General features: G+C 68.1%; 1 protein-coding gene across 1 annotated transcript; it reads right to left on the reverse strand.

Annotated features, from left to right (window-relative positions):
- Positions 1-11,283: 11,283 nt before the first annotated feature.
- Positions 11,284-23,663, reverse strand: TRMT44 (tRNA methyltransferase 44 homolog). The gene is made up of 11 exons (XM_037529555.1): positions 23,051-23,663; positions 20,151-20,265; positions 19,303-19,522; positions 18,252-18,320; positions 17,555-17,662; positions 16,357-16,428; positions 15,812-15,918; positions 15,301-15,484; positions 14,217-14,598; positions 13,036-13,152; positions 11,284-12,127 (listed from the first exon to the last, which is right to left on the reverse strand). Exons 1-11 carry the CDS (start codon positions 23,661-23,663, stop codon positions 11,904-11,906), a joined length of 2,211 nt encoding a protein of 736 aa, XP_037385452.1. The 3' UTR covers positions 11,284-11,903.
- Positions 23,664-24,076: the final 413 nt, after the last annotated feature.

A 24,076-nucleotide genomic window follows, 5' to 3' on the forward strand; every position in this document is an offset into this window, starting at 1 on the left:
CCCGGGCCGGGCCCCCAGCCCCAGGAGTCCCTTGGGGTCTTGCTGCTGAGCCCGGGGCCCAGCTGAGGCGTGGGTGGGGCCGGGGAGGTGGAGTGGACGCACCGGCGCAACCCGGAGAGCCAGGGCCGGCAGCAGGGCCCGGAGCAGCACAAGAACAGGTCACGCGCCGGCCAGGGTGCCCTGCCCCAGCGGCCAGCCTCGGCCCAGAGCCGACCCTGTCGCGCTGGTCACTGCCCGGGCGCTGTCCGCGGTGCTGAAGCCACTGGCACTCCTGGGTGGGGTGCCCAGCTCCCCGCGCCCACCTTCCAGTGGCAGAGGCGGGCAGGGAGGGCGCCGGGTGCGGGAGCTCGCGTGCCCGTGCTGTGGCCTTGTCCCCCTTCCCTCTCCGTGGCTGGCGGGAGGGGGCTCCACACCCCTCTGCTCCTGGCCAGGTCGGCCCTTGTGATGGTCACGCCTCGGCCGGAGCCTCTGCGGGGACTCAGGGGCAGCTGGGCTGCTATTGCCCCTGGCTTGCCGGCAGCAAACTGGGGTGGCCCGAGGCGGGCAGGGGCAGGGCTGTGAGCCCAGAGGGAGTGACAGGGAGGGATCTGGGGAGAGCGCCGGCCCCGGTGGGTGGCATTCTCCCCCCGCCCCCACCCCGGGCAGGACTGACCCGGCTTCTCGCAGGCCAGGAAGGGCAGCGGGGAGTGGACGTGGGCTGGGAGGAAGCCGGGAAGAAGGGCCCAGAGGAAGGAAGGGGAAGAGTCTGGAAAGGTGGGCAAGGGAGAGGAAGGGGCCGGGGGGGCGCCCAGTCAGCCTGAGGCCACATGCGGCCCTGGCGGGGTCTCCCCCACCCCACGGACCCCTCTAGGCTTCTGGGCCGTGGTGCCCCGTGGGAGTCTTCCAGCCGCCGGAGGGCCAGTGCGCAGGACGAGGGTGAAGGAAAGGCAGTGAGGAGCCGCTTCTGGGCATCGCCTGGGGTGGCCGCTGCCGCGACATGACAGGCCGGAAGCCAGGCCTGGCCGCAGCCCCGCCCCGCCTTGCCCCGTCCTCAGCAGCACGGCCCTTTGCGGGGGACAACGTGTGGCTAGTGGGCAGGGCTGCCTGGGGCACCCCCGGCCGGGCGTCCTCGGGCTCTCCCCCCCGGGGCGCCTTTGCTGGGGACACTGGCGGCTCGCGCTGGCACCGGCCTCACCAGGCCACTCACAGCACCCGGCGCTGCGGAGCCTCGGCGACGCCGATCTCCCAGGCTCCCCACTTCAGGCCAAGGGGGAGGCTCCGAGGAGTCGGGGTATCTTCCAAGGCCCGCGTCGGGGTGCGGGACACTCACAGAGCCTGCGAGCTCTGGTTAAGGAGGGCCTGCCCGGCGGGGGAGCAGGGGAGGCGGTGGGGCGCACGGGGCGGGCAGGAGGAGGGGCCGGGTGAGTGGGCCCGGGCGGAGACGGCCTAAGAGGGGCCGGGCCGCGCCCCTCGGGGTGCCCTGGGAGGCCGCACACCTGCTCGCAGGGAGGTCAGGACCAGCCCTCCGCGTGCGGTGGGGGCGTCTGGGCCTTCCGGCTGGGATCAGAGGGTCCCCCGGCCTCCGTGGCCGAGCACCCGAGACCCAGGGCGCAGCCCGTGGGCGGCAGGACGAGGGGCACCGCGTGGCCAGCGGGAGGTGGACTCTCAAGGGGACGGGCAGAGACCTGCCCCCCGGACCCGGGACCCGCGGCCGAGGATGGCACCTGGACGTGCTCTCAGCCTTGGGGGACATGCGCTGCCCTTTCCAGAAAGCCCCCAGCCCAGCTGAGCAAGCGCCTGTCCTTGGGGACACGCCCCGGCCCCGTGGGCTCCCGCCCCTGGCGGCGTGACTGAGCTGGGGGACCCTGGGCAGGGCGCGTGCGCAGGAGCCCCTTCCTGGGGGCGTGGCTGGGGGCGCGGCGCGGGCGTGGCAGCTGGGGGCGTGGCTGGGCGTGGCGTGGCAGACGGGGGTGTGTTGTGGGCGTGGCTGGCTGGGGGCGTGGCAGCTGGGGGCGTGGCTGGGGGCGTGGCGCGGCAGGCTGGGGCGTGACGGGCATCCGGCCCGGGCCCGGGCCTCCCCGCCCGGAACCCGCGGGCGCCTGGGCCTCTCCGCGGGCCGCGCGGCCTCCCTCCCGAGCCGGCGCCCAGGAGAGCCCGGCACCCCGGGCACGTGCGGGCGGGCGGAGCCCCGCGGCGGGGTCGCAGGCCCGGCTCGTCCTCCCGCCGGGACGGGCAGGTCCTTCCCTGCCGCGGCCTGTCCACCGCCCGGCCGACCCCGAGGCCGGCCCCACGCCCGGTCCCGCCCGCCGCGGCTGACCCGCAGGGCGCGGGGCGGCGAGGAAGGCGCTTTGGAGCCGGCGGAGGCCGGCACCGCGTCTGGGGAATGCGGTCCCCGAGCGGTCAGGGGCCGCGCCTGAGGCCACCGCGCGGCCCGGAGCAGCCCGAGGCCCCGCCCCGCCCGCCTGCGGCCCCGCCCCGCCCGGCCGAGACCCCGCCCCCGCCCGCCTGCGGCCCCGCCCCCGCCCGCTCGAGGCCCCTCCAGCGCCCCACAGCCCCGCCCACCGCCCCGCCCACCGCCCGCAGTCCCACACAAGGCCCACCTGAGGCTCCGCCCACATCCCCGAGGCCCCGCCCACAGGCCTGCTCCTCCCTTCCGACCGCCGGATGGGGCGGTCCTGGGGGCCGAGCCCCAGAGCAGGTCTCCTGCACAGACCTCAGCCGCCCTCTCCGCGCGGCACAGGCCTGACTCGCCCTGCTTGGGTCGCCCCTGAGCGTTGTCCCACATTCCGGAATCCTTGGCCCCGGGCAGGAGGCTGACAGGCGTCGGCGTGGCCCCCACGTGCGGCCTAAGGGGGCTGGGCACGCCCCCAGCCTGCTGGCGATGGGCCAACCTCGCTGCCCATGCAGCGGGCACGGTGCCCAGGGCCGCCGGTGGCGTGAGTGCGGTCGGGAGCCACATCCGGCAGCCTGGGCCCAGCTGGCCTGACACCGGTCCCGGCCCGGCCCTGGGCGCACAGTCGCGGCCTCCTCACTGCAGAGGACAGGGGCCGCTCGGCACTGCTGGGGGGACCGAGAAGCCGACCGGAGCCCTCACCAGCGCGCGGCAGGCGCCTCCCCATGTCCTCCCTGGTCCTGGCTTCTGAGGCGCGTGTGGAGGGGAGGGGCGCCCCGCAGCCTCCCTCCTGGGCGCAGGCTGCCCAAGGGGACCGGGCGACTCACAGCCGCGTCTGACGATGAATGAAACCGCCATTAATTCAACCCACACCAGGGAGACTGCGCGGCAGAGCCTGGGCTGGGAGCTGCAGCCTCTTCCGGGGACAGGCGGCTGGGACACGTGGGGGAAACAAGGGCAGGGCGGCCTGAGCAAAGCGATGGCACTTTTGCTGGGCGGTTCCAGGGTCATCAGGGCCCTGGAAGGTCAGACGTCCAACGCATAGACGTTGGCCTGTTTTTTTTGGCTAATTGGCCATTGTCTGCAGGGCACAACAAATGACCCAAAGCCCGCACCCATCTCACAGCTGGTTTTGTTAGGGGGAAAAGGCAGTCCCAAAGCAAATTCCATACCATCCCAACCTCCATATATTTGATCTTCATCACCATGGAAATGGTGGCAAAAAGTGAAAGGGGGGAATTGTTAGGGGGAAAAGGCAGTCCCAAAGCAAATTCCATACAGGCTTTGTGGACTCCACCCCCACCCCAGGTCAAAGCCAAAGACACTGGGAACTCCACATCCCATCCCCACCCAAGGGAAGGTGGCTGGGAACTGAGGGTGGGGTTCAGCAGCCAGGTTGATATAAAAGGCAGACACGTGGGCTTTGGGGCGCTCTCCATTTTGGGGCCCTCGGCCAGCTCGCGGCGTCCGTCTAGCTCTGAGAGTGACTTTGGGGTTTCCAGGTCGTCGGATCGGGTAGGACGCATTAAAGACTTTATTTCCCTATTTTCTCCCTGAGTTGTACATTTTCCTTATTTCTTTTTCTCTTGCAAATAAACCTTTTATTAACCCTTTTGTGTGTGTCTGTAGTGGAGTATTCATAAGTCCCTTTAAAGCGCGCGGGTGAGGACCCACAGCCAGGAACCCGTTTAATATCGGGGTTGCTCTATAACAGTTTCGGTGGCTCAGGAGCCCAGCAGGGCTTGCGGGGTCTCACCAGCGGCTGTGAGCCCACCACAGTCCCAGCCCCATCCAGATGCACAGGGTGGCCGGCGGGGCAGTAGTGCCCGGCCAACACCGCCACAGGCGCCCTTTGGAGCCTGATCTTCAGGGGGAGCGCCGACGAGCGCTGGCCCACCAGGACGTCCCCTTTTGTAAGGGTAAGGCAGCAGCAAAATCCCCTCAGATCCAGGTCCACATTCCAGGGGAGCCCACGGCACAGGTGTGCACCAGAGCTGAGGCTTAGGCCCTCAGGACCTGGAGGTACCGGCCAGCTCTGAGCACCCTGCCCAGCTTCAGGCCACCTGGTCGTGCCTTGTGCAGGGCTATGGTCAGGGCTGTGTCACCCCTGGCCAGGCCCACGCTGCCAGGAGCCAGCCACTGCCCTGTCCTGCGGTGGCTGAGCAGGCCCAGCTGACCTGGGGGTGGCCAGGCCCCAGCAGGCAGGAGGTGCAGTGGCAAAGACCCTGGCCCCTGAGGACACACCTGGTACCCTCACCTGCAGCCCCCAAACCTCACTAACTTCCTGGGAAGCTCTTGGGGCCCTCCCCCCACCTTTCATCATCTGGAGGTCCTCCTGGGAGGGGCGGGGCAGGCGCCAAGGCAGGAAAAGGCAGGCCTGGAGGTGGAGCCGCTGAGGTGGCAGCAGCCTGGCTGGGGCTCACCCAGGCCCTGCCACCCTGGCCCTGCCCCAGGCCTGACTCTGCAGTCCTGAGCTGACCCCCTGGCACGGCGGCCCCAGGCTGGGCCCCGGGGGCTTTCTTCGTGCATCCCCCTCAGTCCTGACGATGCTGAAGAGGGATCACACCTCCTTTCCAACCTGAAGCAGCAAAGACTGCTCATGCACAAAAGCCCAGGCCACGGGCCAGCGCTCACGACCAGCCACTGGGCCGCTCTCGCATTCATTCAACAAACGTGCTGGGCGCCAGCCCTGGGCAGGGCACAGACAGACGCAGTTGCCCCGGAGCCCCTGTGGCTGCTCTGGGAGGGGCTGCACTGCTGAGAGGGGCCGGGCCCGAGCCCAGCAGGGTGTCCACACCATGCCCCTCCCATGTCACCGAAGGGCAGCTCGGAGGACAGGTGTTCCTGCCTCCGGGACACAGTCTGGTCACGCCCACCCTGGAGACACGGCCCCCGGGCCCCTCACCATGCTCTTTGTGTGGCTTGGCTGCCGCCAGGCTGCGCCCTGAGCAGGTGCTTCCTCAGCAGACCACGGGCTGCCACGGGCCCCGCGGCCGCCCCATTCTCTCCCTGCCATCACCGTACTTCACCTCCAAATGGCCCCCTGGGAGGCGGCTGTGGCTCCCCCACCCCAATCCAGCCACATCAGCCACCTGGGGAGGGACCCTCGTCATGGCGATCACGCTCTGCTCCCCCAGGCTGACCCCCGAGGAGCTGCCTTCTGGGCATGCGCAGAGCCCTCAGGGCCGCTCACAGGCTCTCAGGTGCCCAGAGGAAGGCTCGCTGGAAGAGCCTCAAGGGGCCAGGCAGTGGGTGGGGTGGGCGTGCAGCGCCCCAGTCGGGGCTTGTGGCATTTGACATGGCCCGGAAAGCCGCTGTCGAGGGCTGGGACAAAGCACTGCCCAGGGCATGGGCCACAGCAGTGACCCTGTGGACACTCGCCCGCTCGCACGGGTGGGGTGCAGAGAGGCAGGCAGCCCCCTGCTCAGGCCCGCCCCCCACGCGCGCCTCCAGGGTGGCCGTTCCCCCCCAGCAGCGCCAGCACCGGCCTGTGAGAGGAGAGCCCGGCAGGCAGAGCTCTGGAGGCCTCCAGGACACGGACACCTCCCCACCCCCCCCCTCCAGCTTGGAATAGCTGAGATTCCACAGGTCGCCCCACTGGACTTTCCAGAAATATTTCCTGAGCAGCACATTCTTGAGCCTCCCGAGCAATGCGCCTTCCTCTGCCCTGCGTCCTGCAGCCGCTGTCCCCCGAGGCCGGGATGCGTCTCTGGCTCCAGGAGGGTCGTGGCCCGGGGGGCGCCTCAGGACAGGCTGTGTTCTCAGCCCTGGCCACCCCAGGCTGTGCTTCCCAATCACCTGTGCGCTGGGGTTGCAGGTGGGCGGGGATCACGGGTGGGCCTGGGGTCACGGGTGGGCCTGGGGTCACGGGTGGGCGAGGGTCACAGGTAGGCGAGGATCACGGGTGGGCAGGGGTCACGGGTGGACCTGGGGTCACGGGTGGGCGGGGATCACAGATAGGCTGGGGTCACGGGTGGGCGGGGGCCACGGGTGCGCCTGGGGTCACAGGACTCTCGGGTGTGCACCCCTGGGGACAGGGCCCGCCTGCTCCTCACGGCGTCCGCTCGCTGCGTGGAATGCAGCCTCACGCAGCCCCACGCCCGGACCACAGGGCTCGTGGCCATGGCCGCGTGACGGGAGGACGGCTCTGACGAAGAGCAGCCGCCCCTGGCAGGGAAGCCGGCGGTCCACGTGGCCGCCCTCCCAGGGTTTCTCCTCTCGGTGGAGAACCGGCCCGGGCTCTCCTCCAGCTGGCCCCAGGGCGTCCTGCTCGCCTTTGGCCGCGGGGCGCGCCAGCCACAGGGCGTGGAGGGGCGGCTCGGTGCGGGGGGCTGGATCCAGGACCGCCCCGCCAGCCCGTCACCCTCAGGGACGCGCCGAGCAATTCCAGCTGGAGGAGCCGCGGCCTGACTTTGCTCCTGCTCCGAAAGTCAACACACGAACGAGGACGCGTTTACCCCCCCCCCCACCCCCGCCGGTCTTCCTCGGCCCTCAGGGTCTGCCCCGGCCCCAAGCCGAGACCCCAGTGCGGGGCGGCGCCGCAGAAGGAGGGGGCGCAGGCCAGCCCATCCCAGGAAGGGCACCCCCCAGGTCTGTCCTCCCCACCCAGCGTGGCCAGAGGCGCGTCCAGCGGAAGCCGCACCCCCACCACCCCGCCACACCAGCAGGTCGTCCATTCAGAGCTCAGGCTCTGGCCGCAAACTGTCCTGTGCTCAGTCATCCTTTCACCTACCCGGGCCTCAGTTTCCCCATCACAGCCCCGCCCACAAGGCCGCTGGGTGCACGGCTGTGGGTGTGAAGGAGCCTTCACCGGCCACTCTCCCTGCCCGGGACTGGAGCCCGCTGGCGGTGGCGATGGCAGCCGGCACCCGCCGTCACGTCAACAAAGGCACCCCCAGCCACCCGAGTCTCCCCGGGGCCGGCGCCACACTGGGCCCTGGGAGGAGCGCTCGGAGTGGACAGAGGTGGCGGGGCTACACCTGCCCAAACTGCCCGCTCCCCCCGCCCCCGGGAAGGACGCCGGCTCCTGCAGGGTGGAGGCCCTGCGTGAGGCCAGGGCGGGCACGGCGCGTCCCCGCAGGAGGGTCTGAGCAGAGCGAGCACGGCCCTGCCTCTCAGCTGCCGCCCTGGGCTCCGGCGGCGTCAGCCCAACCGCAGCAGGGCCCGGAGGGTGCGACGAGCGCCGCTGGGGACTCAGGATCTGTCCTCCCCTGGAAGCCCGCGGAGACGCTGCTGGGGCTGCGGGGAAAGCAGGCGAGCGGGGCAGGAGTCCGGGGCGCTCGGCCGCGCAGCAACGACCTGAGCTTTGGGCGCCCGTCCGGCAGGGCTGTGGTCGGAGCCACCCGCGGGCACCGGTGCTCCCTGCGGGATCACGACGGTCGCGAGCGCCTCAGCGTCCGAGAGCTCGTGGCAGCACGTGAGACATTTCACCGCCCGACCCCCGCAGCCTCGCCAAGCCCCGTCCCAGTTCCAGCAGTTTCCCCGCAGGGGCCACCGGGCTTCCGCAGACGCGACGCCGCGAGCCCTCGGACTTGCAGCCCGGGGTGCCCGCGCCTCCCCTCCGCGCGCTGCGCTGGCGGGCCGGCGGCTGACCAGAGGGCCCCCCCTCCCCCTGCAGGGGGGCCCGGGCTTTCGCCACCCAGCGGGGGTGGGGGGGTGTCCCTGCGCAGCAGACGGCCCGGGGCGGGAGTGCCCAGAGCTCTTTGAAAACGCAGGCTGGGGCGTGCCAAAGCTCTCCCGGCCTCTCCTGCGAGGACCGCGCGGGGCCCGCTGGCCAGTGCCCGTGGGCACGACAGTGCTGCTTCTTCAAGCCGTGGCCAGCGCTGCCCTCCTGGGAGCCGCTGTCTCGGCCATTTTATCTTTTCCTTGTGGATCGGGTTCCCGCAGGGCCCAGGAGACGCGCTGGGAAACGCCGCCCCGGTGCGCGCCCGTCCCCGTGAGCCGCCCGGGTGGTTTCGGGGGCTCGTCCTTTCTCCCGGGGGCTGCGCCCGGACGGCAGGGCGGGCAGGGGCAGCTGGGGCGCGAGCCCCAGGGACGCGGCCTCACGGGCGGTGGCTCGCTGTCCGGGGAACGTCGGGAGGCGTGATCGCCTGGCCTGCTGCGCTCCGCCGGAGGAAGACGGGGGGCAGGGGACGAGCGCCTGCTGTCTGCCCCGCGGGGAACATCGCGGGAGACCCGCTTGGGTCCCTGCGGACACCCCGCTGGCCCCGGGCCGGCACCCTAGGGCCACCCGCTCCTGCCCGCGCCTGTCTCCGCCCACGCCGTGCCGGTGGGGTTCGGCTTTGCTTTCCCCCCACTGGAGGCCTGGGCCCCTCCCCGACCGAGGCGCACCAGGGCCCTCTGCACCAGCTACAGATGGGGAAACGGAGGCCCGAGAAAAGGGCTCTCGCGAAGCCGGTGCCTGCGGGGCGACCGTGTCCTTACTACCTCCCAGCTGCGGCCACGGGCGCCGCTGACCCTTGAGGCCGCCCTCGCGGCCACCTGGAGCGCGCTCCGGCGGCACACCCCGTGCGGCCGAGGGGACTTCAGAGGGCGGGCTGCAGGGCCCGGGCACCCAGTCAGTGGACCGGCACCCTGGGCAGGCGTGCTAGGCCCCCACACCCGCGGAGCGTGACTGGGAGGCTGGGGGCCCGGAGTGACCCCCCACCGCACGCGCCCCCACCTGCTGGGGCTGGGGGTGTGTGCATGGGGCGTGGCCGGGCCCCTCTTCCTTCCTGGGGCCGCACCCGATCTGTGGGTCACCGGCCCGTCTCCGACAGCCGAGGCACCACTGGCGCGGGAGGCCGGGCGGGACACGGCAGGGGCCTGGCGAGGTGACTGACGGCGTGGGCGCCCGCACCGCACACCGGGAAGCGAGCCTCGGGTGAGCGGAGCGCGGCCCAGGGCGCCTGCCACCCCCACGGGGCCCCAGAAGGCCCTGCCCAGGCTGCGGCAGCAGGAGACCCGGGGCTGGCCGCTCCCCGCCGGTCTCCTCTCCCCCAGATGCCTGCAAGTTCCCGCCGGGTCGCTCTTGGCCCCAGCGCCTCCCTCGCGGGCGGAACCGGCAGATCGCTGCCAGGCCCGCTGCCCGGAGCCTCTGGAGCGTGGCAGCCGAGGTACTCTCGGGCCATGAAAATTCCTGCACGCGCCTCAGTTCCTGGAAACCACCCTCTCCCCTCGGCCGGGGCGGAGGCAGCTCCCAGCACGCCCCGCCCCAGCGCCTGCCCAAGGCCGCAGGGAAACCCTGAGCGCGGGGGCCGCCTGCCGGCAGCCGGGGCCAGTGCACGCGCCCGGCGGCGCCGGGACCTTCCCGGGGCTCCAGGTGGGGTCCAGGCGGCCACGGGGGCTGGGCTAGACCAGCAAGTCTTCGGGGAGAATCTCCGGGCAAGGGGGAGGAGACGGCCCAGAACCCCTGGGGGGAGCTGAGGCTCCCCGACTGCCCTGCAGTCCCGGGGCACAAAGACGGAGGGCTTACCTGGCAGCCCTGCCGCGCCCCTTTTCCCTGCGGAATCAGGGGTGGCCCTGGGCGCCCAGCCTGCGCAGGTGAGAGCAGAGTGGGCGCTGGGGGCTCAGGGGTGCGAGGCAGGGCCAGGTGTGCGGCCCAGAGGCCGAGCTGCCCCTGCCCCTCCACTGCAGCAGCCGTGGGGCCTGGAGACGGGGTGCTGCAGCGGGTGAGCTCTGCCGACGGGCACCTGCCAGTCACTGCCGGCCCGGGGGTGGGCTTGCCGTGGGAGACGCCCCCCAGGCTCCGGCTGGAGCACCTGTTGGCCGGGGTGACCCCTTGGCCCCCGACCCGGGCAGCCACCCCCGATCTTGACCCCTGGCAAGGGCCTCTCTGGGGGTGTGTCTGCAAAGGGGAAGAGCACGTCTGAGTCTGGGTGTGGGGACCCGCGGGGGTGGTCTGGAAAGGCCCCGCCCCCTCTGGGGTCGGCCGCTGGGCGTCAGGCCTGGTCTTGGCTGAGGCCTACACCCGGAGTCCACCCTAGTTTTCACCCACCCACAGGAATGGTTGTGTGTCTTGCTTCCGTCCTCTCCCTGCCAAACAAACTCACTTTAGGAAAGAAACGTCAGCTCTCGAGAGCAAACGTCCTCAAGTAGGGAACCCTCGGCGCCGCGAGGATTTGCAGAGGCCGACACCCCCGTGGCCCGTCGAGGGACGAGCAGCCGCCTGAGCTGCAGTCCTGGGGCAGGCCGGGGGTGGGGAGAGCTCAGCTGAGGCCGAGGGGAGGGTGCAGCCGGCCGGCCAGGGGAGGAGTGTGGGCCGGGCTGGCCCGTCTCCTCAGAGCCCACCCCTCAGATTTGGGTCCCAGAATTCAGTGCTGCAATAGCACAAACTTTCCTGTTGAAAAGGACTCTAAGCCTGGACAGGAACACGGGATGAGGGCACCGGAGTGACCCAGACGAGGTGCTGGCAGGAGCGGTGCCGCCTGCTGAGGGCTGCGCTTGTACGGCTTCTCCCCAGGGCACGCCTGGTCCGCGAAGGACACGGGCTCTGGGCCAGGCTGAGTGTGCCGCTCGCCCCCAGGGCATCAGTTGGGGGAGCCTGAGCTAGTCAACCCCCAGACAGAGGGGACGTGTGAAGGGGTGCAGGGAGAGAAGCCTCACGGCCTGCAGGGTCTGCGCGCCTGCAGTCTGGGTGAGCGCTGCCGCACGGGCACCAGTGCCCGAGGCCTCAGGGAACAAGAAGCCAAGCCTGGCCGAGGGAGCCAACGCAGCTGTGTCCCGGGCCAAGCAGCTGTGAGCCCAAGGCCGGCCCAGCCTGTGGGCCTGGGGAGGCCAGAAAGGCCGGCCTCCGGAGCAAGGACCACGTGCCAGGCAGGAGAGGGCGGGCAGCAGGCCAGGCCCGCGATGCCACCCGGTCTGCGAGCTGCTGACCCGGCGGGCGCGGACGCCCAGGCCCATGCTCTTCTGGGCAGCGCCTAGAAGCCAGAGGCTCCCCGAGAAACCGCCCTCGGCCTCCGGAGTAAGGACACGGGCGCAGCCGTGTGAACAGATGGACACCGGGCTCAGCAGGCCAGTCAGCGCGGGGCCCGAGGGCGGGAAGCCACCAAGCAACCAGGGGGCGGCCGCTGACCGGTGCCAGGAGCGCTCACGCATGGAAGAGCCGGACGGAAACCAAGAAGGGACAACGCCGACTGTCTGAAGTTTAAAGAACAAACATGGTTGCACAGAACAAGCCGACAGAGGACAGAGGAACCAAGGGAGCCCAGAACTGACCACTTCCCATCCATCCTGACCTGGGGGCCTTTCGGGACCCACCCAGAACCCCGAGGCACAGACTGCCCCAGGCTGGCACTGGCTCATGAACCGCCAATGTGGGGCCTGCAACCATGAGCAAGGATGTAACCCCTGCAGTAGCTGCCGCCGCCCCAGCGTGCAGATGGCACAGAAGGGAAGATGGGGAGCAGGGGGCACCCCTCCCCGCCCCTAGGAAATCAAACAAACAAGAGGTTGGCTGGAGCCCTTTGTCTAAAATCCCAAGATGCCCAGTTGCCCAAGGGCGGAGTGCGCGGGCCTCCCTGCGCCGGCCAGCCTGGAGGCCGGGCGGGACTCATCACTGCTTCTTCCTGGGGGCCCGGGGTGGCCGCAGCTCCCCAGGCCCGTGGGCAAACGGGCAGCTGAGCGCAGACAGGACGCAGCCGTCGGGGTGGTGAGTGAAGAACCAGCAGAGGCGGGTCTTGAAAGCTTCGGAGAAGAGTCTCTGCTTGGCCTCCGGCCGCTCTGCCTCCCGCCGCACCTCCTCCCGCCAGTCGCGAAGGCGGACTCTCCCGTTCAGAACTGCGGCGGGGAGAGGCCAGCCCCGTCAGCCACATGCTGTGCCCGCCCCCAGAGAACGGGGCTCAAAAAAAACTAATTATAGGGTCTCCCTGGTGGCGCAGTGGGTTGAGCGCAGCGCTGTGGAGCTGTCCGCAGCCTCTGCAGTGCGGGTTCGATCCCGGCCGGCCAGGGAGAGACCCACACGGCGCAGCAGACCTCTCCTGCCTCCCCGCTGCTCCCCTCAGCAGTGTACCTTGGTCCTTCTGCCTGCTCTGCTCCCCGCTCTGGCTCTGGTGAATCCTCTCACCCTCCCGCGCCTCTGACTGTACCCAGCTCTTGTATAATAAATCTTGAAAGAAGCTAATTATAATAAAGTAAAAATCAAAACCGACAGGCAACTACAAACCAGAGACACATCACAGCGGGGAGAAGGGAGCAGGATCAAACAAGGGGGGCGGGAATTGCACGGGGACTATAACCAAGATGAAAGCGTGCACATCGTGTAAACATAAAAAATGATGTAAAAAGATACGTAAATATAAAAAAAGAAACAACGGGGTTCCCGTGGCCCGGGGATTCAGCATCCAGCGGGAACACGGGCTGAGGGCTCAAGGCACCCCAGACCCCCCGAGGCTGTGTCAACCCTCACACCAGCAGGTGAGTGTGAGGGAGATGGACCCCAGCGGCGGGCTCCGGGGGGCCGGGAGCCATCGGGAGCGGGCACCGTGGCATGAAGCCGTGCTGGAGGGGCTGCACCGGAGGGGCCACAATAACGCGCGTGTCTATGGCGGGTCGAGGACGCTGCCTTGTGAGGCCACAACGTGCTGGGGAACGGGCAGCCTGCCGGGGCCGCAGCATGGGTCCCAGGGGCCGCAGCCTGCTGACCAGAGAGCGGGCCGGGGCGGGCCTCCTACCAGGAGCCGCCGTACCTTCAAACACCTGGTGGCTGTTCCTCAGCAGCGTCTGCAAGCCCCCGCATTCCCGCTTCAGCCTCTGCAGCGTCCCCCTGTCCAGCTTGCTGGCCACTTCTGCCAAGGACAGGCTCCCTGTTGAAGCGGGGTTCCCCCCAAACAACAGTGAGAAGATGCTGAGGCAGACGCCCTGAGGTCGGGACCCTATTCAACCCCCCTGGGCTTCAGCGGGAGGACCCGGCAGCTAAGCTTAGGCCACACCACATGGCAGCTGCAACTGTGCGCAGAGCCCCTCGGCAGGTTGGCGGGACCCCGGGACCCCACCCCTTCCTGCCTCGCCAAGCCCCCATGGGGAGTGAGCTGAGCCGTGCCCCCACATGAGGTCAGCAACCCCAGGGGGCAGTGGTGTGGCCTGAGCCCAATCAGGCTGCGTTGGGCTGTCCCCCACTGTCCATCAGAGCCCGGCCACCTGCAGGCCACCGCTCAGCTGCCCAGCCCTCCGGGCGCAAGTAGATGAAGGAAAGTATCTGATAAAGCCCCAGCAGCCCTGGGCCCTGGGCCCCATGAATCCGCGGGGCTGCCGCGGACCAGCACAGCAGTAGACGATGAGGCCGTCTCAGGGTTGAGAGAAGCCCCCCTGCGCGCTGGTTCCTTGCCCAGCCGGACCTAGGGACCGTGGCGAAAGCCATTAGCCCTAAAGGTCACTGCAGGGGGAGGTGCAGCAGCCGGCACCCCCCCACCCCCCCAGCAGCGCAGCCTCTCTTCCCCCTTCCGCAGCCTCCCTTTCCTCTCAGCAAGCCTGGCAGGATCCCCAACCTGGCAGCTGCCCAGCGCCCCCTGGTGGCTGCCGACAGGCCGGGGCGGGGGTGGGGTGGTGGTGTCAGACAAGCTGCTATGGGGGCCTGCAACATGCTCCCGCCCTGTGTCACGTCTGGCTCCCGCATTCGGGGGTTCAGAGGACCGTTATCACAGCGCCTCCAAGCCACAGCCATGCACTCGAGGGCCAGCACCCACTGATTGCAGCGGTCAACCTACAGGCCAAGACGGCAGCTCCAGACCCGAGGCCAGCGCTGAGCGGAGCCCTGGATGCCAGGGGAGCAGCCGACACGCCCCCGGGATCTCGGGGACGCGCTGACACCACGGCGCACGGCCCTGAGCCGGCGCGAGGGAGACCCGACACGTGCCACGGGAAGCGTTACCTCCTCGATTCCAGGTCTTCGTGCTCCCACCTGGGGAACTCAAGTCCAGTGGCCTCTGCCCCAGCAGCAAGCCGGCCACCTGCAGGACCACCCGGTCAGTGAGGTCCCGTGGGAGGGCGGTGCAGTTCCTCACGCGCTCGGCCTTCTCTCTGGGCCGAAACCCGGGCAGCCAGAGTCCTGCGTCCTGGGCTTCCTGGGCCTCTGCCCCGTGCAGACTCTGCCTCCGGGCGTGGAGACTGTCGGGGTGGTGGGTCCCACCCACGGTGACCGGGCCAGGGGGGCCCCCGGGGCAGCCCCGCTTGCTGATGTACTGCGTTCTCCGCGCATCGGCGGCAGCCTCTGCGGCAGGCGGGTATGTTCTGGATTTCCCGATGAGACAAACCTGCATTCGTGAAGAGCAAGATTAGCACCTTGTACCCTGTTCTCCACGGTGCTCTCGCGCTCTGGAGGAAAATTACATGGAAGTTTTTAACACCTAACAGAAAAGAAATCCTCGCTGCAGACACTAACACCGACGCAAACTAAACCACTCAGAGCAAAGCCCACCAAGCTGCTCACGGCTCAGACGCCCGGAGGCCCAGGAGCAGCTGCGTGGCGGGGCCATACTGATGGCCGGCCAGCTCCAGCCGCAGCTCTGCCAGCCCGAAGCCGAGCCCGCCACCCCCACCCAGGTGCGGACCCTGGGGTGGCCTGGAGAGCCCTCGGGGGGCAGTCACGCCCGCCACCGTCTGCTGACCTGGCAGAGGGAGGGAGGCCCAGCAGAGCCTGACACCGTGGGGGGTCGATGGTGCTGTGCTCTTCCCACAGGCAGGTGAAGGCTGCCGTTGGGGTTCTGGGAGAGCGGTCCCGTGGGGCTCAGGGCCACCTGCAGTTCTGGAAACAGCCAGGCCCGTGCTGACCTGCTGCAGGCCCAGAGGGGGCTCGCGTGGACAGGGAGGGTGGCGCCCAAGCTTTCGCAAGAAGACACTGACTGCGTGGCGCCCCGGGAACACCCCTCCCAAGCACAGGAGCCGCCCGTGTCCCCACGCGGCCCGGCTCCCAGCCCGGCCCGCGCGGCCTGCCGAGACCCACGAGCGGGACGCACCCTCTTGGTGGACGGGATGCGCAGGCCGTCCTCCTCCACGTGAAAGCCGCACGCCGCGCCCACCTCGCGCACGAAGTCCAGGTACTCGCGGTACTGCGTCTTCTGGCTCTGCCTGCGGCGGTACCTCCCCACGAAGTCGAAGAAGCAGCAGGGGAGCAGGAAGAAGCGGCAGCTGTAGGAGGACCTGGAGGAAGGCCCAGCAGAGGGCACGCCCTCAGGACCTCCCGGGGCACCCTCAGCACCTCCAGCCCCACGGCCTCCTCTGACGACCCTCCTGCCCTCAGGAAAAATGCTCCCAAAAGACACTCCCTGTGGCTGGATGGGATCGCTGCAGAGACAGCAACACCGCCCAGCGGAGAGCTGAGGCGCACGTGCGTCTCGGCAGCCGTGTCTCACACAGGAGCGGGGGGATTTACTTCAGGTTTCACCAGAGACGTCCCGTGCTGCCGCTTCAACGACCCGACCAGCTTGCTGCTGGTGCCAGCAGGCACCCAGCCTCCGGGCCACTCACCTGGCAGCAATGACGGGGATCCAGGGGGTCAGCTCATCGGAGTGGTTGCCGATCAACCAGTCGGCATCAGGGAAGCGGGCCTCGTCGCTGGGCATGACCGCACCTTCCTGGAAGCAGCACACACACACGCACACACACACACACACACACACACAAACACTTATACATGCATGCCTGGGCGGCGAGCAAGTGCAAGAGCAAGAGCGGTGGGCAAGACCCTGAAGCCACTGCCGGCCCAGGGGCCGGGCCTTCATCTGTGGGCGGCGAAACCAGGGCGTGGAGTGGGCGAGAGCCATCCCGGCCCCGCACTGCCTGGAGGACAGCTCCGGGGCGTCCCTACCACTCCCCCTGGAGTCTGTGTGCTCCCGCACTGGCGCGCTGCTGGGGTGAAGGCTGCCTTGGGGGTCCTGTGCCTACCCGCAGAGCCCGCCTCCCCCCCAGACCCGGGCGTCCTAACTGCGTTCACTTGCGCGTGTGCCTGACACACATGCAGACGCGTGAGCCAGCGGATGTGAGGCAGATGGATGGGGCAGGGCAGCCCGTACCTCCAGGCGGGTCTGCGGGCCATACATGTCCCAGATCTTCCTTCTCCGGACGTCAATCCCTCTGCCCGGATGCTGAGACAATTTAAAGACCCGCGGTTACGCTCACCACACGACACGACGATGAGCCAGCAAGTCCAAACCCAACTCTGCAGGCTGGCAGCCAGGATCGAGGGTGGGCGGCCACTGTGGTTCTTCCCGGAGGGAAACGGAGGTGAGGGGCAGGAGCACCCCCAAGCCGGAGGCCCAGGAACGCCCCTGGAGAGGTGCTATCTCGGCTCTCGATCAGGAGCAGCCTTCCAGGACCCTCTGTAGCTGCCAACCCAGACGACCACATGCCAAGGCCGCCTCTCGCCCTGGAGACTGGGCGGCCTCGCCAGCACTCAGAGGGTGCGACTGCCCACCCACACCGGCCACTGCCAGGTGCCCCTGGATGCGCTCACACCCCACAGGCAGCTGCTGCAAAGCTCGTTCTCTTGCCAGTCAAAAGCATCTCAGCCCCCACTTTACACCCCCCAGGCATGCCAGTGTCTGCCCAATCAGGCAGCTGCCACCGGGAGACAATCAGGCTGGGGTCCCGAGAAGGCCGCACACCTGGGGTCAGCTTCAGGGGGCGCTCAGTGGGGCTGGGATTGGCCCACAGGGTCCAACAGCGCCCTCCCGAGGCCCCTGACAGCGACTCCCCTCCGCAGACACGGCCCTTTGTGTGCCTGGAGCCCCGCGACACAGACAGAGGCGGAGGCTCAGCGGGCGCCACGTCTGCAGAGCACACGCCACTGGGTGACCCTGTCGCACGTCATTCGGGCGTACACACACTGCCTTCCACACCTGGCGAGTGTGCCCGGACTGGACTATAGTGTAGTGCAAACTGACCAGCACGTGTGACCGCTTCAGGGAGCGGCCGGGCCCCCACGTGCCAGGTGCCTGGGCTCCAAGCAGAACCCTGGCCCCTCAAGGGCACGGCGCACCTGTCCTTTGTTCTCCCCCCAGGGCCTTGGAACAACCGGCTCTCTGCAGGAAACACCTGCCACGGACGCCTGGGCTCTGTAGCCTGTGCCCGCCTCACGCGCACAGGTGCCCAGCCCTTGTCCAGCTGGAGCCTCCTGCAAGCCGCCCGCTCCTCGCCCGCAGCAGGCCGCCCTCGGCAGTGCACAGCAGGACAGCCCGCGGGCCCCGGGCGGGCCTGGGGGGGGGGCCCTACCCCCTCGCTGCTCAGGATGTGGACCAGGAGGCCGTTCCCGCAGCCCAGGTCAACAAAGGACTGCCTGGCCGCCAGTGCTCGCGCGGCGCGCTCCTCCTCCCAGAGAACCTGCCAGAAAAACACAGAACACGGCGCCGTCAGCCACCCACCCACCCAGGACCGGTTCAGACTCACCCCAGGGCAGCGAGCGGCCCCTCCCGGGCCCAGGCCTCCGGCGGCTGACAACAGGCCTGGTGCCATGCGGGTGCCGCTTTCCTCCCGCGCCCAGAGTCCACCTTATCGTGGTCACCTCTGGCCAGCGCCTTCTAAGGTAACCCTGACTTCCTTGTGCCTCTCCAGAGCCCTCAGGTTTACTACGCCGTCACGCCCGTAAGCACAACGCCGATTCTATCAAGGCTAGAGCCACAGCGGAAAGGAAATCGGGAGCATCCACCCTAAGCATGGTGCGGGGGAGACAGTGAAGCCCATGGAGTGCAGGTGGCGGGAGGGAGTGAGGCAGCGAGCGGGTGCAGGGGCCGGAGGCCGCGGAGAGCCCTGGGCGGCGGCAGCAGCAGCAGCAGCTCCCCAGAGTTACGGGGATGCTGGCTCCCCGGAGCGCCTGCACATTCACAGTTCAGGCTGTTCTGCACCCCGTATGGGCTTGGCGACTGTCGCCCCAGGGCAGTGCCCTGCCGCCCCCACCCCCCCAAACTCTCACCAGCAGGTAGGCAGCGATAGCCACGTCTTCAAACACAAACTTCTCAGGGTCAGTGACTTCAGGCCACACCTAAGGATGATCAGGAGGGCAGGTGAGCTGGGCCCTCCCCCCAGCAAGACCGAGCATCGCCCAGCATGCACCCATCCTGCCACTGAAAAGAAATCAACCCAAAAACCTTGCTCCCAGTGGCCACGCTGGAGGCCACCGAGCCTCCCGTCTGTGTCATGGCCACGCCGGGGGCAGCAGGGCTGGGACCAAGACTGCCAAAATGAAACGCCCAGAGGACCTCTGGATGAGCGAGTGGACATAGGAGGCTGACCCTCAGTTCTCCACTGCGTCATTTTTGTAGATGAGGATGATGACAAGAAATTGAGGGGCTGGGGAAGTGCGGGGACAGCAGGGTCGGGAGGCCAGCACTCCTGGGCCTGGCCCGCAGTGACTGGGCGCGCTTGTCAGGCATGTGGCCGAGCTGCCCACGCCCGCCTCCCACCTGCAGGGCGGGACAAGCCCCACCGCTCCCAGGACGATCACGGGTGCTGGGAACACGGCAAACTTGGGCAGCGCAAGTGGGGGTCCCGGCAGGAAAATGCGCACGTGCAGAGGGAGCCCAGCAGGGCAGGAGACACGGCCACCGGCCCTGGGGCTCAGCCTCCTGCTCCCACAGGGCGAGGAGCGGGCGGAGGTGGCCAATGGTCTCGGTGTGGCCAACCCACGGCAAAGGAGGGGGCGCCGCCAGAGGGCGCTGGCTGCTGACCAGGCGACAAAGGGCTCCGGACCAGGATCGGGGCGCCCAGCCCACCTCAGCCAGTCCCGTAACCGAAGGACATTTAGCAGGAACACGAGGTTACTGTTCTGCAGCTGTGACTTTCGGGGTGCGCCGGCACCCACCAACAGTGGCTGACGGTCTGCATGACACAGCAGCGCCTGGAGGCTGCACCCCTTAATGTCAGCGCCTGTGGCATGGCCAAGGGCCCGTGCGGGTGGAAGCTCCTCCGGAACACCACCCCCACGCCTGGCTCGCCCAGAAGCCTCAGGCGCGCCCCAGGGTTACCTTCACCAGGTCTTTATACTTGGCCTTCAGCTCCTGGTAAGTGCTGCTGTACTTGGCCATGGAGATGAGGGACAGGGAGCCTTTACACCCGCTCTTCCTGCCCTCGCCAGCCCACCTGGCCAGCCTGGCCAGCAGCTCGCCCCCAAGCCAGGAAGGCTTGGGGTAAACAATACCGTCTGAATGCCATTGTTCTGGACAGAAAATTAAAACAGATATGAACCTTCAAAAATAAGAGAAAGAGTAATAAGCAGAGCTACGCTCAGCCGTCACACGTAAATCACACAACATTTGCCAACAGAAGAGGGACGCGGCCGCCTGCAACGACCACACGCTTTGCTCCGGACACAAACCACCCAGGAATAGTTACAGGATTTTCATCCAACAGAAATAAACACATTTAAACAGACACAGTCCCCAAGACTGTTCTAGAAAATACGAACCGGATGTGGCTCTCCATGAAGCCCTTTAAGCCGGGAGCAACACACCCTTCCTCTGGCTTTTTAACAACGCCAGTGGCCGCACACAGGCATCTAGCTTTCCGCGCTGACCCCAAGCCCCGGGGGGCGCAGAACTGCGGCTCCCCGACTATCCCCGCCGCCCACAGCCACGAAGCGGAAAGGGGCGCCGCTCGCGTCTGGTCGCCGGGCTGTGGCCACAGCAAAGCAAAGGCTTGGAGCGGCGCGGCTTCAGCCGGCACGAGCCGCCGTGGAGCACAGACTCCGGCCCCGCGGCCGCCCGGGCCCCCCGGGAACCAGGCCCGCCCGGCAGGGCCCCCAGAAGCACAGGCCACACGCAGCCCCTGCCCGAGCAAGTCGCCGGGGAGCAGAACGGGAGGGGCTCGCACTCACCACTCCTCCTCCTGGCGGCCGAGCCGGATCTGATACACGTTGCCCATCTGCGCCGTCAGACGGCCCTCAGCGCCCTCCTCCAAAGGCAGGAACGTGACGGTTCCGCGGAGAACATCTGGGAAGGAAACGGTAAGGCCACCCCAGAGCAGCCTGCTCGGCGCCCACCCCTGACGCCCGCGGCAGAGACCGTGAGGACGAAGTCAGCCGGGCCGCCGCGCTCCCGGGGCCCCCCACGCCACGCACGGCAGGAGGCAGGGACGCTGCACGGGCACCCGTGGACACACCCAACGGGTACTTGTTGGGGGTCACGTGACACAAGCTGCCAGGGCTCGAAAGCGCCAATCGGAGGATGGGGATTCTCCGCCACCTGCTCAGAGGGGGCATCTGGAAGGTTCTAGGGCCTTCCGGCCCAGGACTTCCCACCACTGAGGGGCTGGCCACTTGACCGCCCTTTGAAAAGAAGCAGAACAACACCTGCGTGCGCCCCGGCGTCGCAACGACATGCGCGGATGCAAAGATCCGCCGCGTAAAGTTCGTCTCTAGCATCGACCACGCTCGCCTTCGACGTCAAGTAAAAACACACCCGTTTCCGTTAAAGACAGCCTGCGCCACCGAAGCCCACCGCGCCAGCCGCAGGAGAGCAGGCCCGCTAAGGGGCCTGGTGGGCAGACTGGAGGGGGCAGGAAATGGCAGTCAGGAGAGCTGCCGCCTGCATAGAGCGGGGGCCGAGCAGAGCGGGGACCGAGCAGAGCGGGGCCGCGGGGCCCGAAGAGGAGCCGCCGCTGCCAAGGCCGGGGCAGGCAGGGCGCACGCGGGTGCAAGGAGCAGGGGAGGGTGAGACAAGCCTCAGGTGACAGGGCTCAGGGCGCACGGGGCCCTGCCGCTGCCGGAAGTCAGAGAGAGATGGAGAAAACAGGCCGTCAAACTCTCGGTGACTCAGGATGGGCCAAAGACGCGAACGTAAGGCTTGAAATCGTGAAACTCCCAGAAAATAGGCAGTAAGCTCCGCGGCATCCATCTTGTGTTGAGCTTTGGATTTGACATCAATATAAACGTGGGCCTCTCTGGTGGCGCAAGGGGTTAAGCCCGGAACTATGAAGCAATCTGCAGCCTCTGCAGCACGAGTTCGATCCCCGGCCAGGGAGCTACCCACAGGGCGCAGCAGACCCCTCCTGCCTCCCCGCGGCTCCCCTCTGCAGTGTGTTTCAGTGGATCCACCTGTTCTGCTCCCCACTCTGTCTCTGGGGAATCCTCTCACCCCCCACATCTCTGGCCTGTACCCCAGCTCTTGTATGCACAAATAAATAAATCTAAAAAAAATAAAGCAAATATAAACAAGTGGGTGGGCCTCCCGGGTGGCCTGAAGAGGGGTCATTCTCAGGCTGTCACTGCTATGGCCTGAGTGCAATCCCTGGCCAGGGAGCTGCCTAGAGGGCGCAACAGACCTCTCCTGTCTCCCTGCTGCTCTCCTCAGCAGTGTGTTTCAGTACATCTGCCTGCTTTGCCCCCCACTCTGTCTCTGGTGGATCCACTCACTTCCGCACCTCTGGCCTGTTCCCCAGTTCTTCTACACAAAAATAAATAAAAAATTAAGAAAAAACAAAACGGGCGGGCCAGGGCCCCACATGGGAAGGAGGCGTTAGCACCTCGGCCAGCGCTGCGGGCGGGAGGGGCGGGCGAGGGCATGTGGGCGCCTTCACAACACAGCTCCTCAGGCTCCATCGTGGTGAGGGTTTCACACCCAACACACACAAAAAACTCATATAACTATTTTTTTTAAATTAAAAAACGGGGCCTGCCACTTTCCCAAAGACAAGGGACACAGCTGACCAGCAGGAACACGGAAAGGTGCTCGATTCATCCCAGAGGGCTGCAAATCCAGACTCACCTGCCAGGATATCAAGTCAGAGACGAGTGGCGGATGCTGCAAAAAGATGGGAGACTCACCCCCTGCTGGGGGACTGTGTATGGCGCAATCTTGGTGGAGAACGACAGGGAGGACGCTCAGAAACTCAACAACAGGACCACCACGTGGTCGAGCAGCTCCGCCCCGGGGGCCTGACCCACAGAAAAAGCACAGCCCGCCTGGTACCCCCCCGCCCCGCCCCCCATGCAGCTCACCCCTGGCAAAGCCGGGCATCGTACCCTGTGGGCACACACGGACACTCTGAGGCCTTCCTGGCTGGGGCAGACTTTCTGTTCATTCACTTGCCTGCTACCTATTTTCACACAACGGCCAGCTTCTCCCAGAACCCTTTCGGGTTCACCCCATCAATGATCCTGGTGTCAGCACTGAGGACTCTGTTGCACTGTCCTGTTTTTGGAGCCCCCTAGGACGTGGCAAAGGAACTGGCCTAGCAGGTACCCACAGAGCCTTCTCATCCACCTAGGGCCAGGGAAGGTTTTCCACCTAATTCCTTCTGCCAGAGCCCCAGTCTGAAGCTGACCCTAGCCTGCCCCCGGCGCTGACCTGCTCTCCGCTGGGCCTCAGTATTGGCCCATAACCAAACATGGGGTAGTTCCCAGGGGCTCAGGGCAGACCAGACCCCCTTCAAGTGTCCATCTGGGGAAATTCAAAGTCAAAGTCTTGACTCTGAACCCACACCTGAGAAGGGGCGCAAGTCTCCCAGCCCTGGGGAAGGCAGGGGCCTGATTTCAGAAGGGCCTGTAAGCAAATCCAGACGGTTTCACACAGACCACCCCCTTTCTGCTCTCAGCAACCTGTCTCTCGGCAGACTCGGAGTCCCGCCCCACGCCCGGCCTGATCCCTCATCTCCCTTTACAGGCGTCTCTGTAAAAACCCGACTTGACAGCAGCCACCCTGGACTCTTCTCCCGACTGCAGAGTTACTACCAGTTCAACCCGCCCCGGCCGCGTCCGTGCCGGCGTCATTCTCCTACCTTGCACGACGATCTCTCTCCTGGGAGCGGTGAGCGGGCGCTGCGGGGTCGTTTTCGGGATGACGGTTCTGAGAACCACGTCGAGCTCTTGCTGATCCTCTGGCTGCGGTCCCGCGTCGGAGCCGGGGCCGGCGAGAAAGGCCAGCAACTCCCGATGGCCAGCGGCGAGGCTGCGGCAGAGGCCGTCCCAGAGAGAATCCAGGTCCGGGGCGGGGAAGTCGTCCCGTCCGAGCGCCGCCTGGCCGCGCCGCCCGGGCCCCGCGGCGGCCTCGTCCCGGGCCTCCCCTGGCTGGCGCCCGTCCTGGGCCTCCCGGGGCCCGTCGTCCGCCGCGCCCTGCCGGGGCCCCGCCCGCGGCCTGGGGTCCGGAGCCGCCTCCGGGGAACGCGGACGCGGCGCCGGGTCCGGCTCCTCCGGCTCGGGGCTTGCGCCCGGCCCGGACTCGGGGGCCTGGGCCCAGGGCCGGGCGGCGCGCCGTCGGGCCTCCAGGCGGACGCCGCACAGCCGCTTGTTGGCCACCTGCGGCCTCTCCAGCCACACGGCCACCGCCGCCCAGAAGCCCCCGGGGAGCGGCGCGCCGCCAGCGGGCACCGCCGCCCGCCCCACCTCCGCCATGGCCCCTAGGCGCGTCCGCGGCCGGCGGCGGCGCGGCGTGATGACGCACAGAGACGACGCACCGAGATGTCGCAGACGGCGCGGCGCGGCGCCCTCACGCAGGCGGAGGGGGCGGGGCTTCCGCGGCGCACGCCGAGCTCGGGACCGCCCCGGCCTCGCGGACCCCCGTCCCCTTCCCGGGCCCGGGGAGGCGCCCCGGGCGGGCTGTGCGCAGTGGGGGGCGGCGGTGGGGTCCGGGACTGGCCGTGCGGGAAGCCGGGAGCCGCGTCGGCGGGCGCGCACGGCCGCTCCCCTTCCAGAGGGGGCGGGGAGGGAGCAGGGTCGCGGGTGGCGAGGGCAGGGGAGGAAGACCCGCGAATTCAGGAACTCGGTGGGGCGCGGGCCGTGGGCGTGAGCGGGCCCTGGGTACGTTG

This window comes from Talpa occidentalis, unplaced genomic scaffold (assembly GCF_014898055.3).
Source record: "Talpa occidentalis isolate TD23 unplaced genomic scaffold, MPIMG_talOcc4v2.1 talOcc4.6, whole genome shotgun sequence".
Lineage (NCBI taxonomy): Eukaryota > Metazoa > Chordata > Mammalia > Eulipotyphla > Talpidae > Talpa > Talpa occidentalis.

What these genes read in the sequence shown, in the direction of transcription:
- TRMT44 (XM_037529555.1), bottom strand. Translation starts at nt 23,663, where the DNA reads ATGGCGGAGGTGGGGCGGGCGGCGGTGCCCGCTGGCGGCGCGCCGCTC. An exon ending in GGCCGCCAGGAGGAGGAGTG is followed by an intron (nt 19,523 to 20,150) that starts GTGAGTGCGAGC and finishes TTATTTTTGAAG; the next exon opens with GTTCATATCTGTTTTAATTT. An exon ending in AGTATAAAGACCTGGTGAAG is followed by an intron (nt 18,321 to 19,302) that starts GTAACCCTGGGG and finishes GATCATCCTTAG; the next exon opens with GTGTGGCCTGAAGTCACTGA.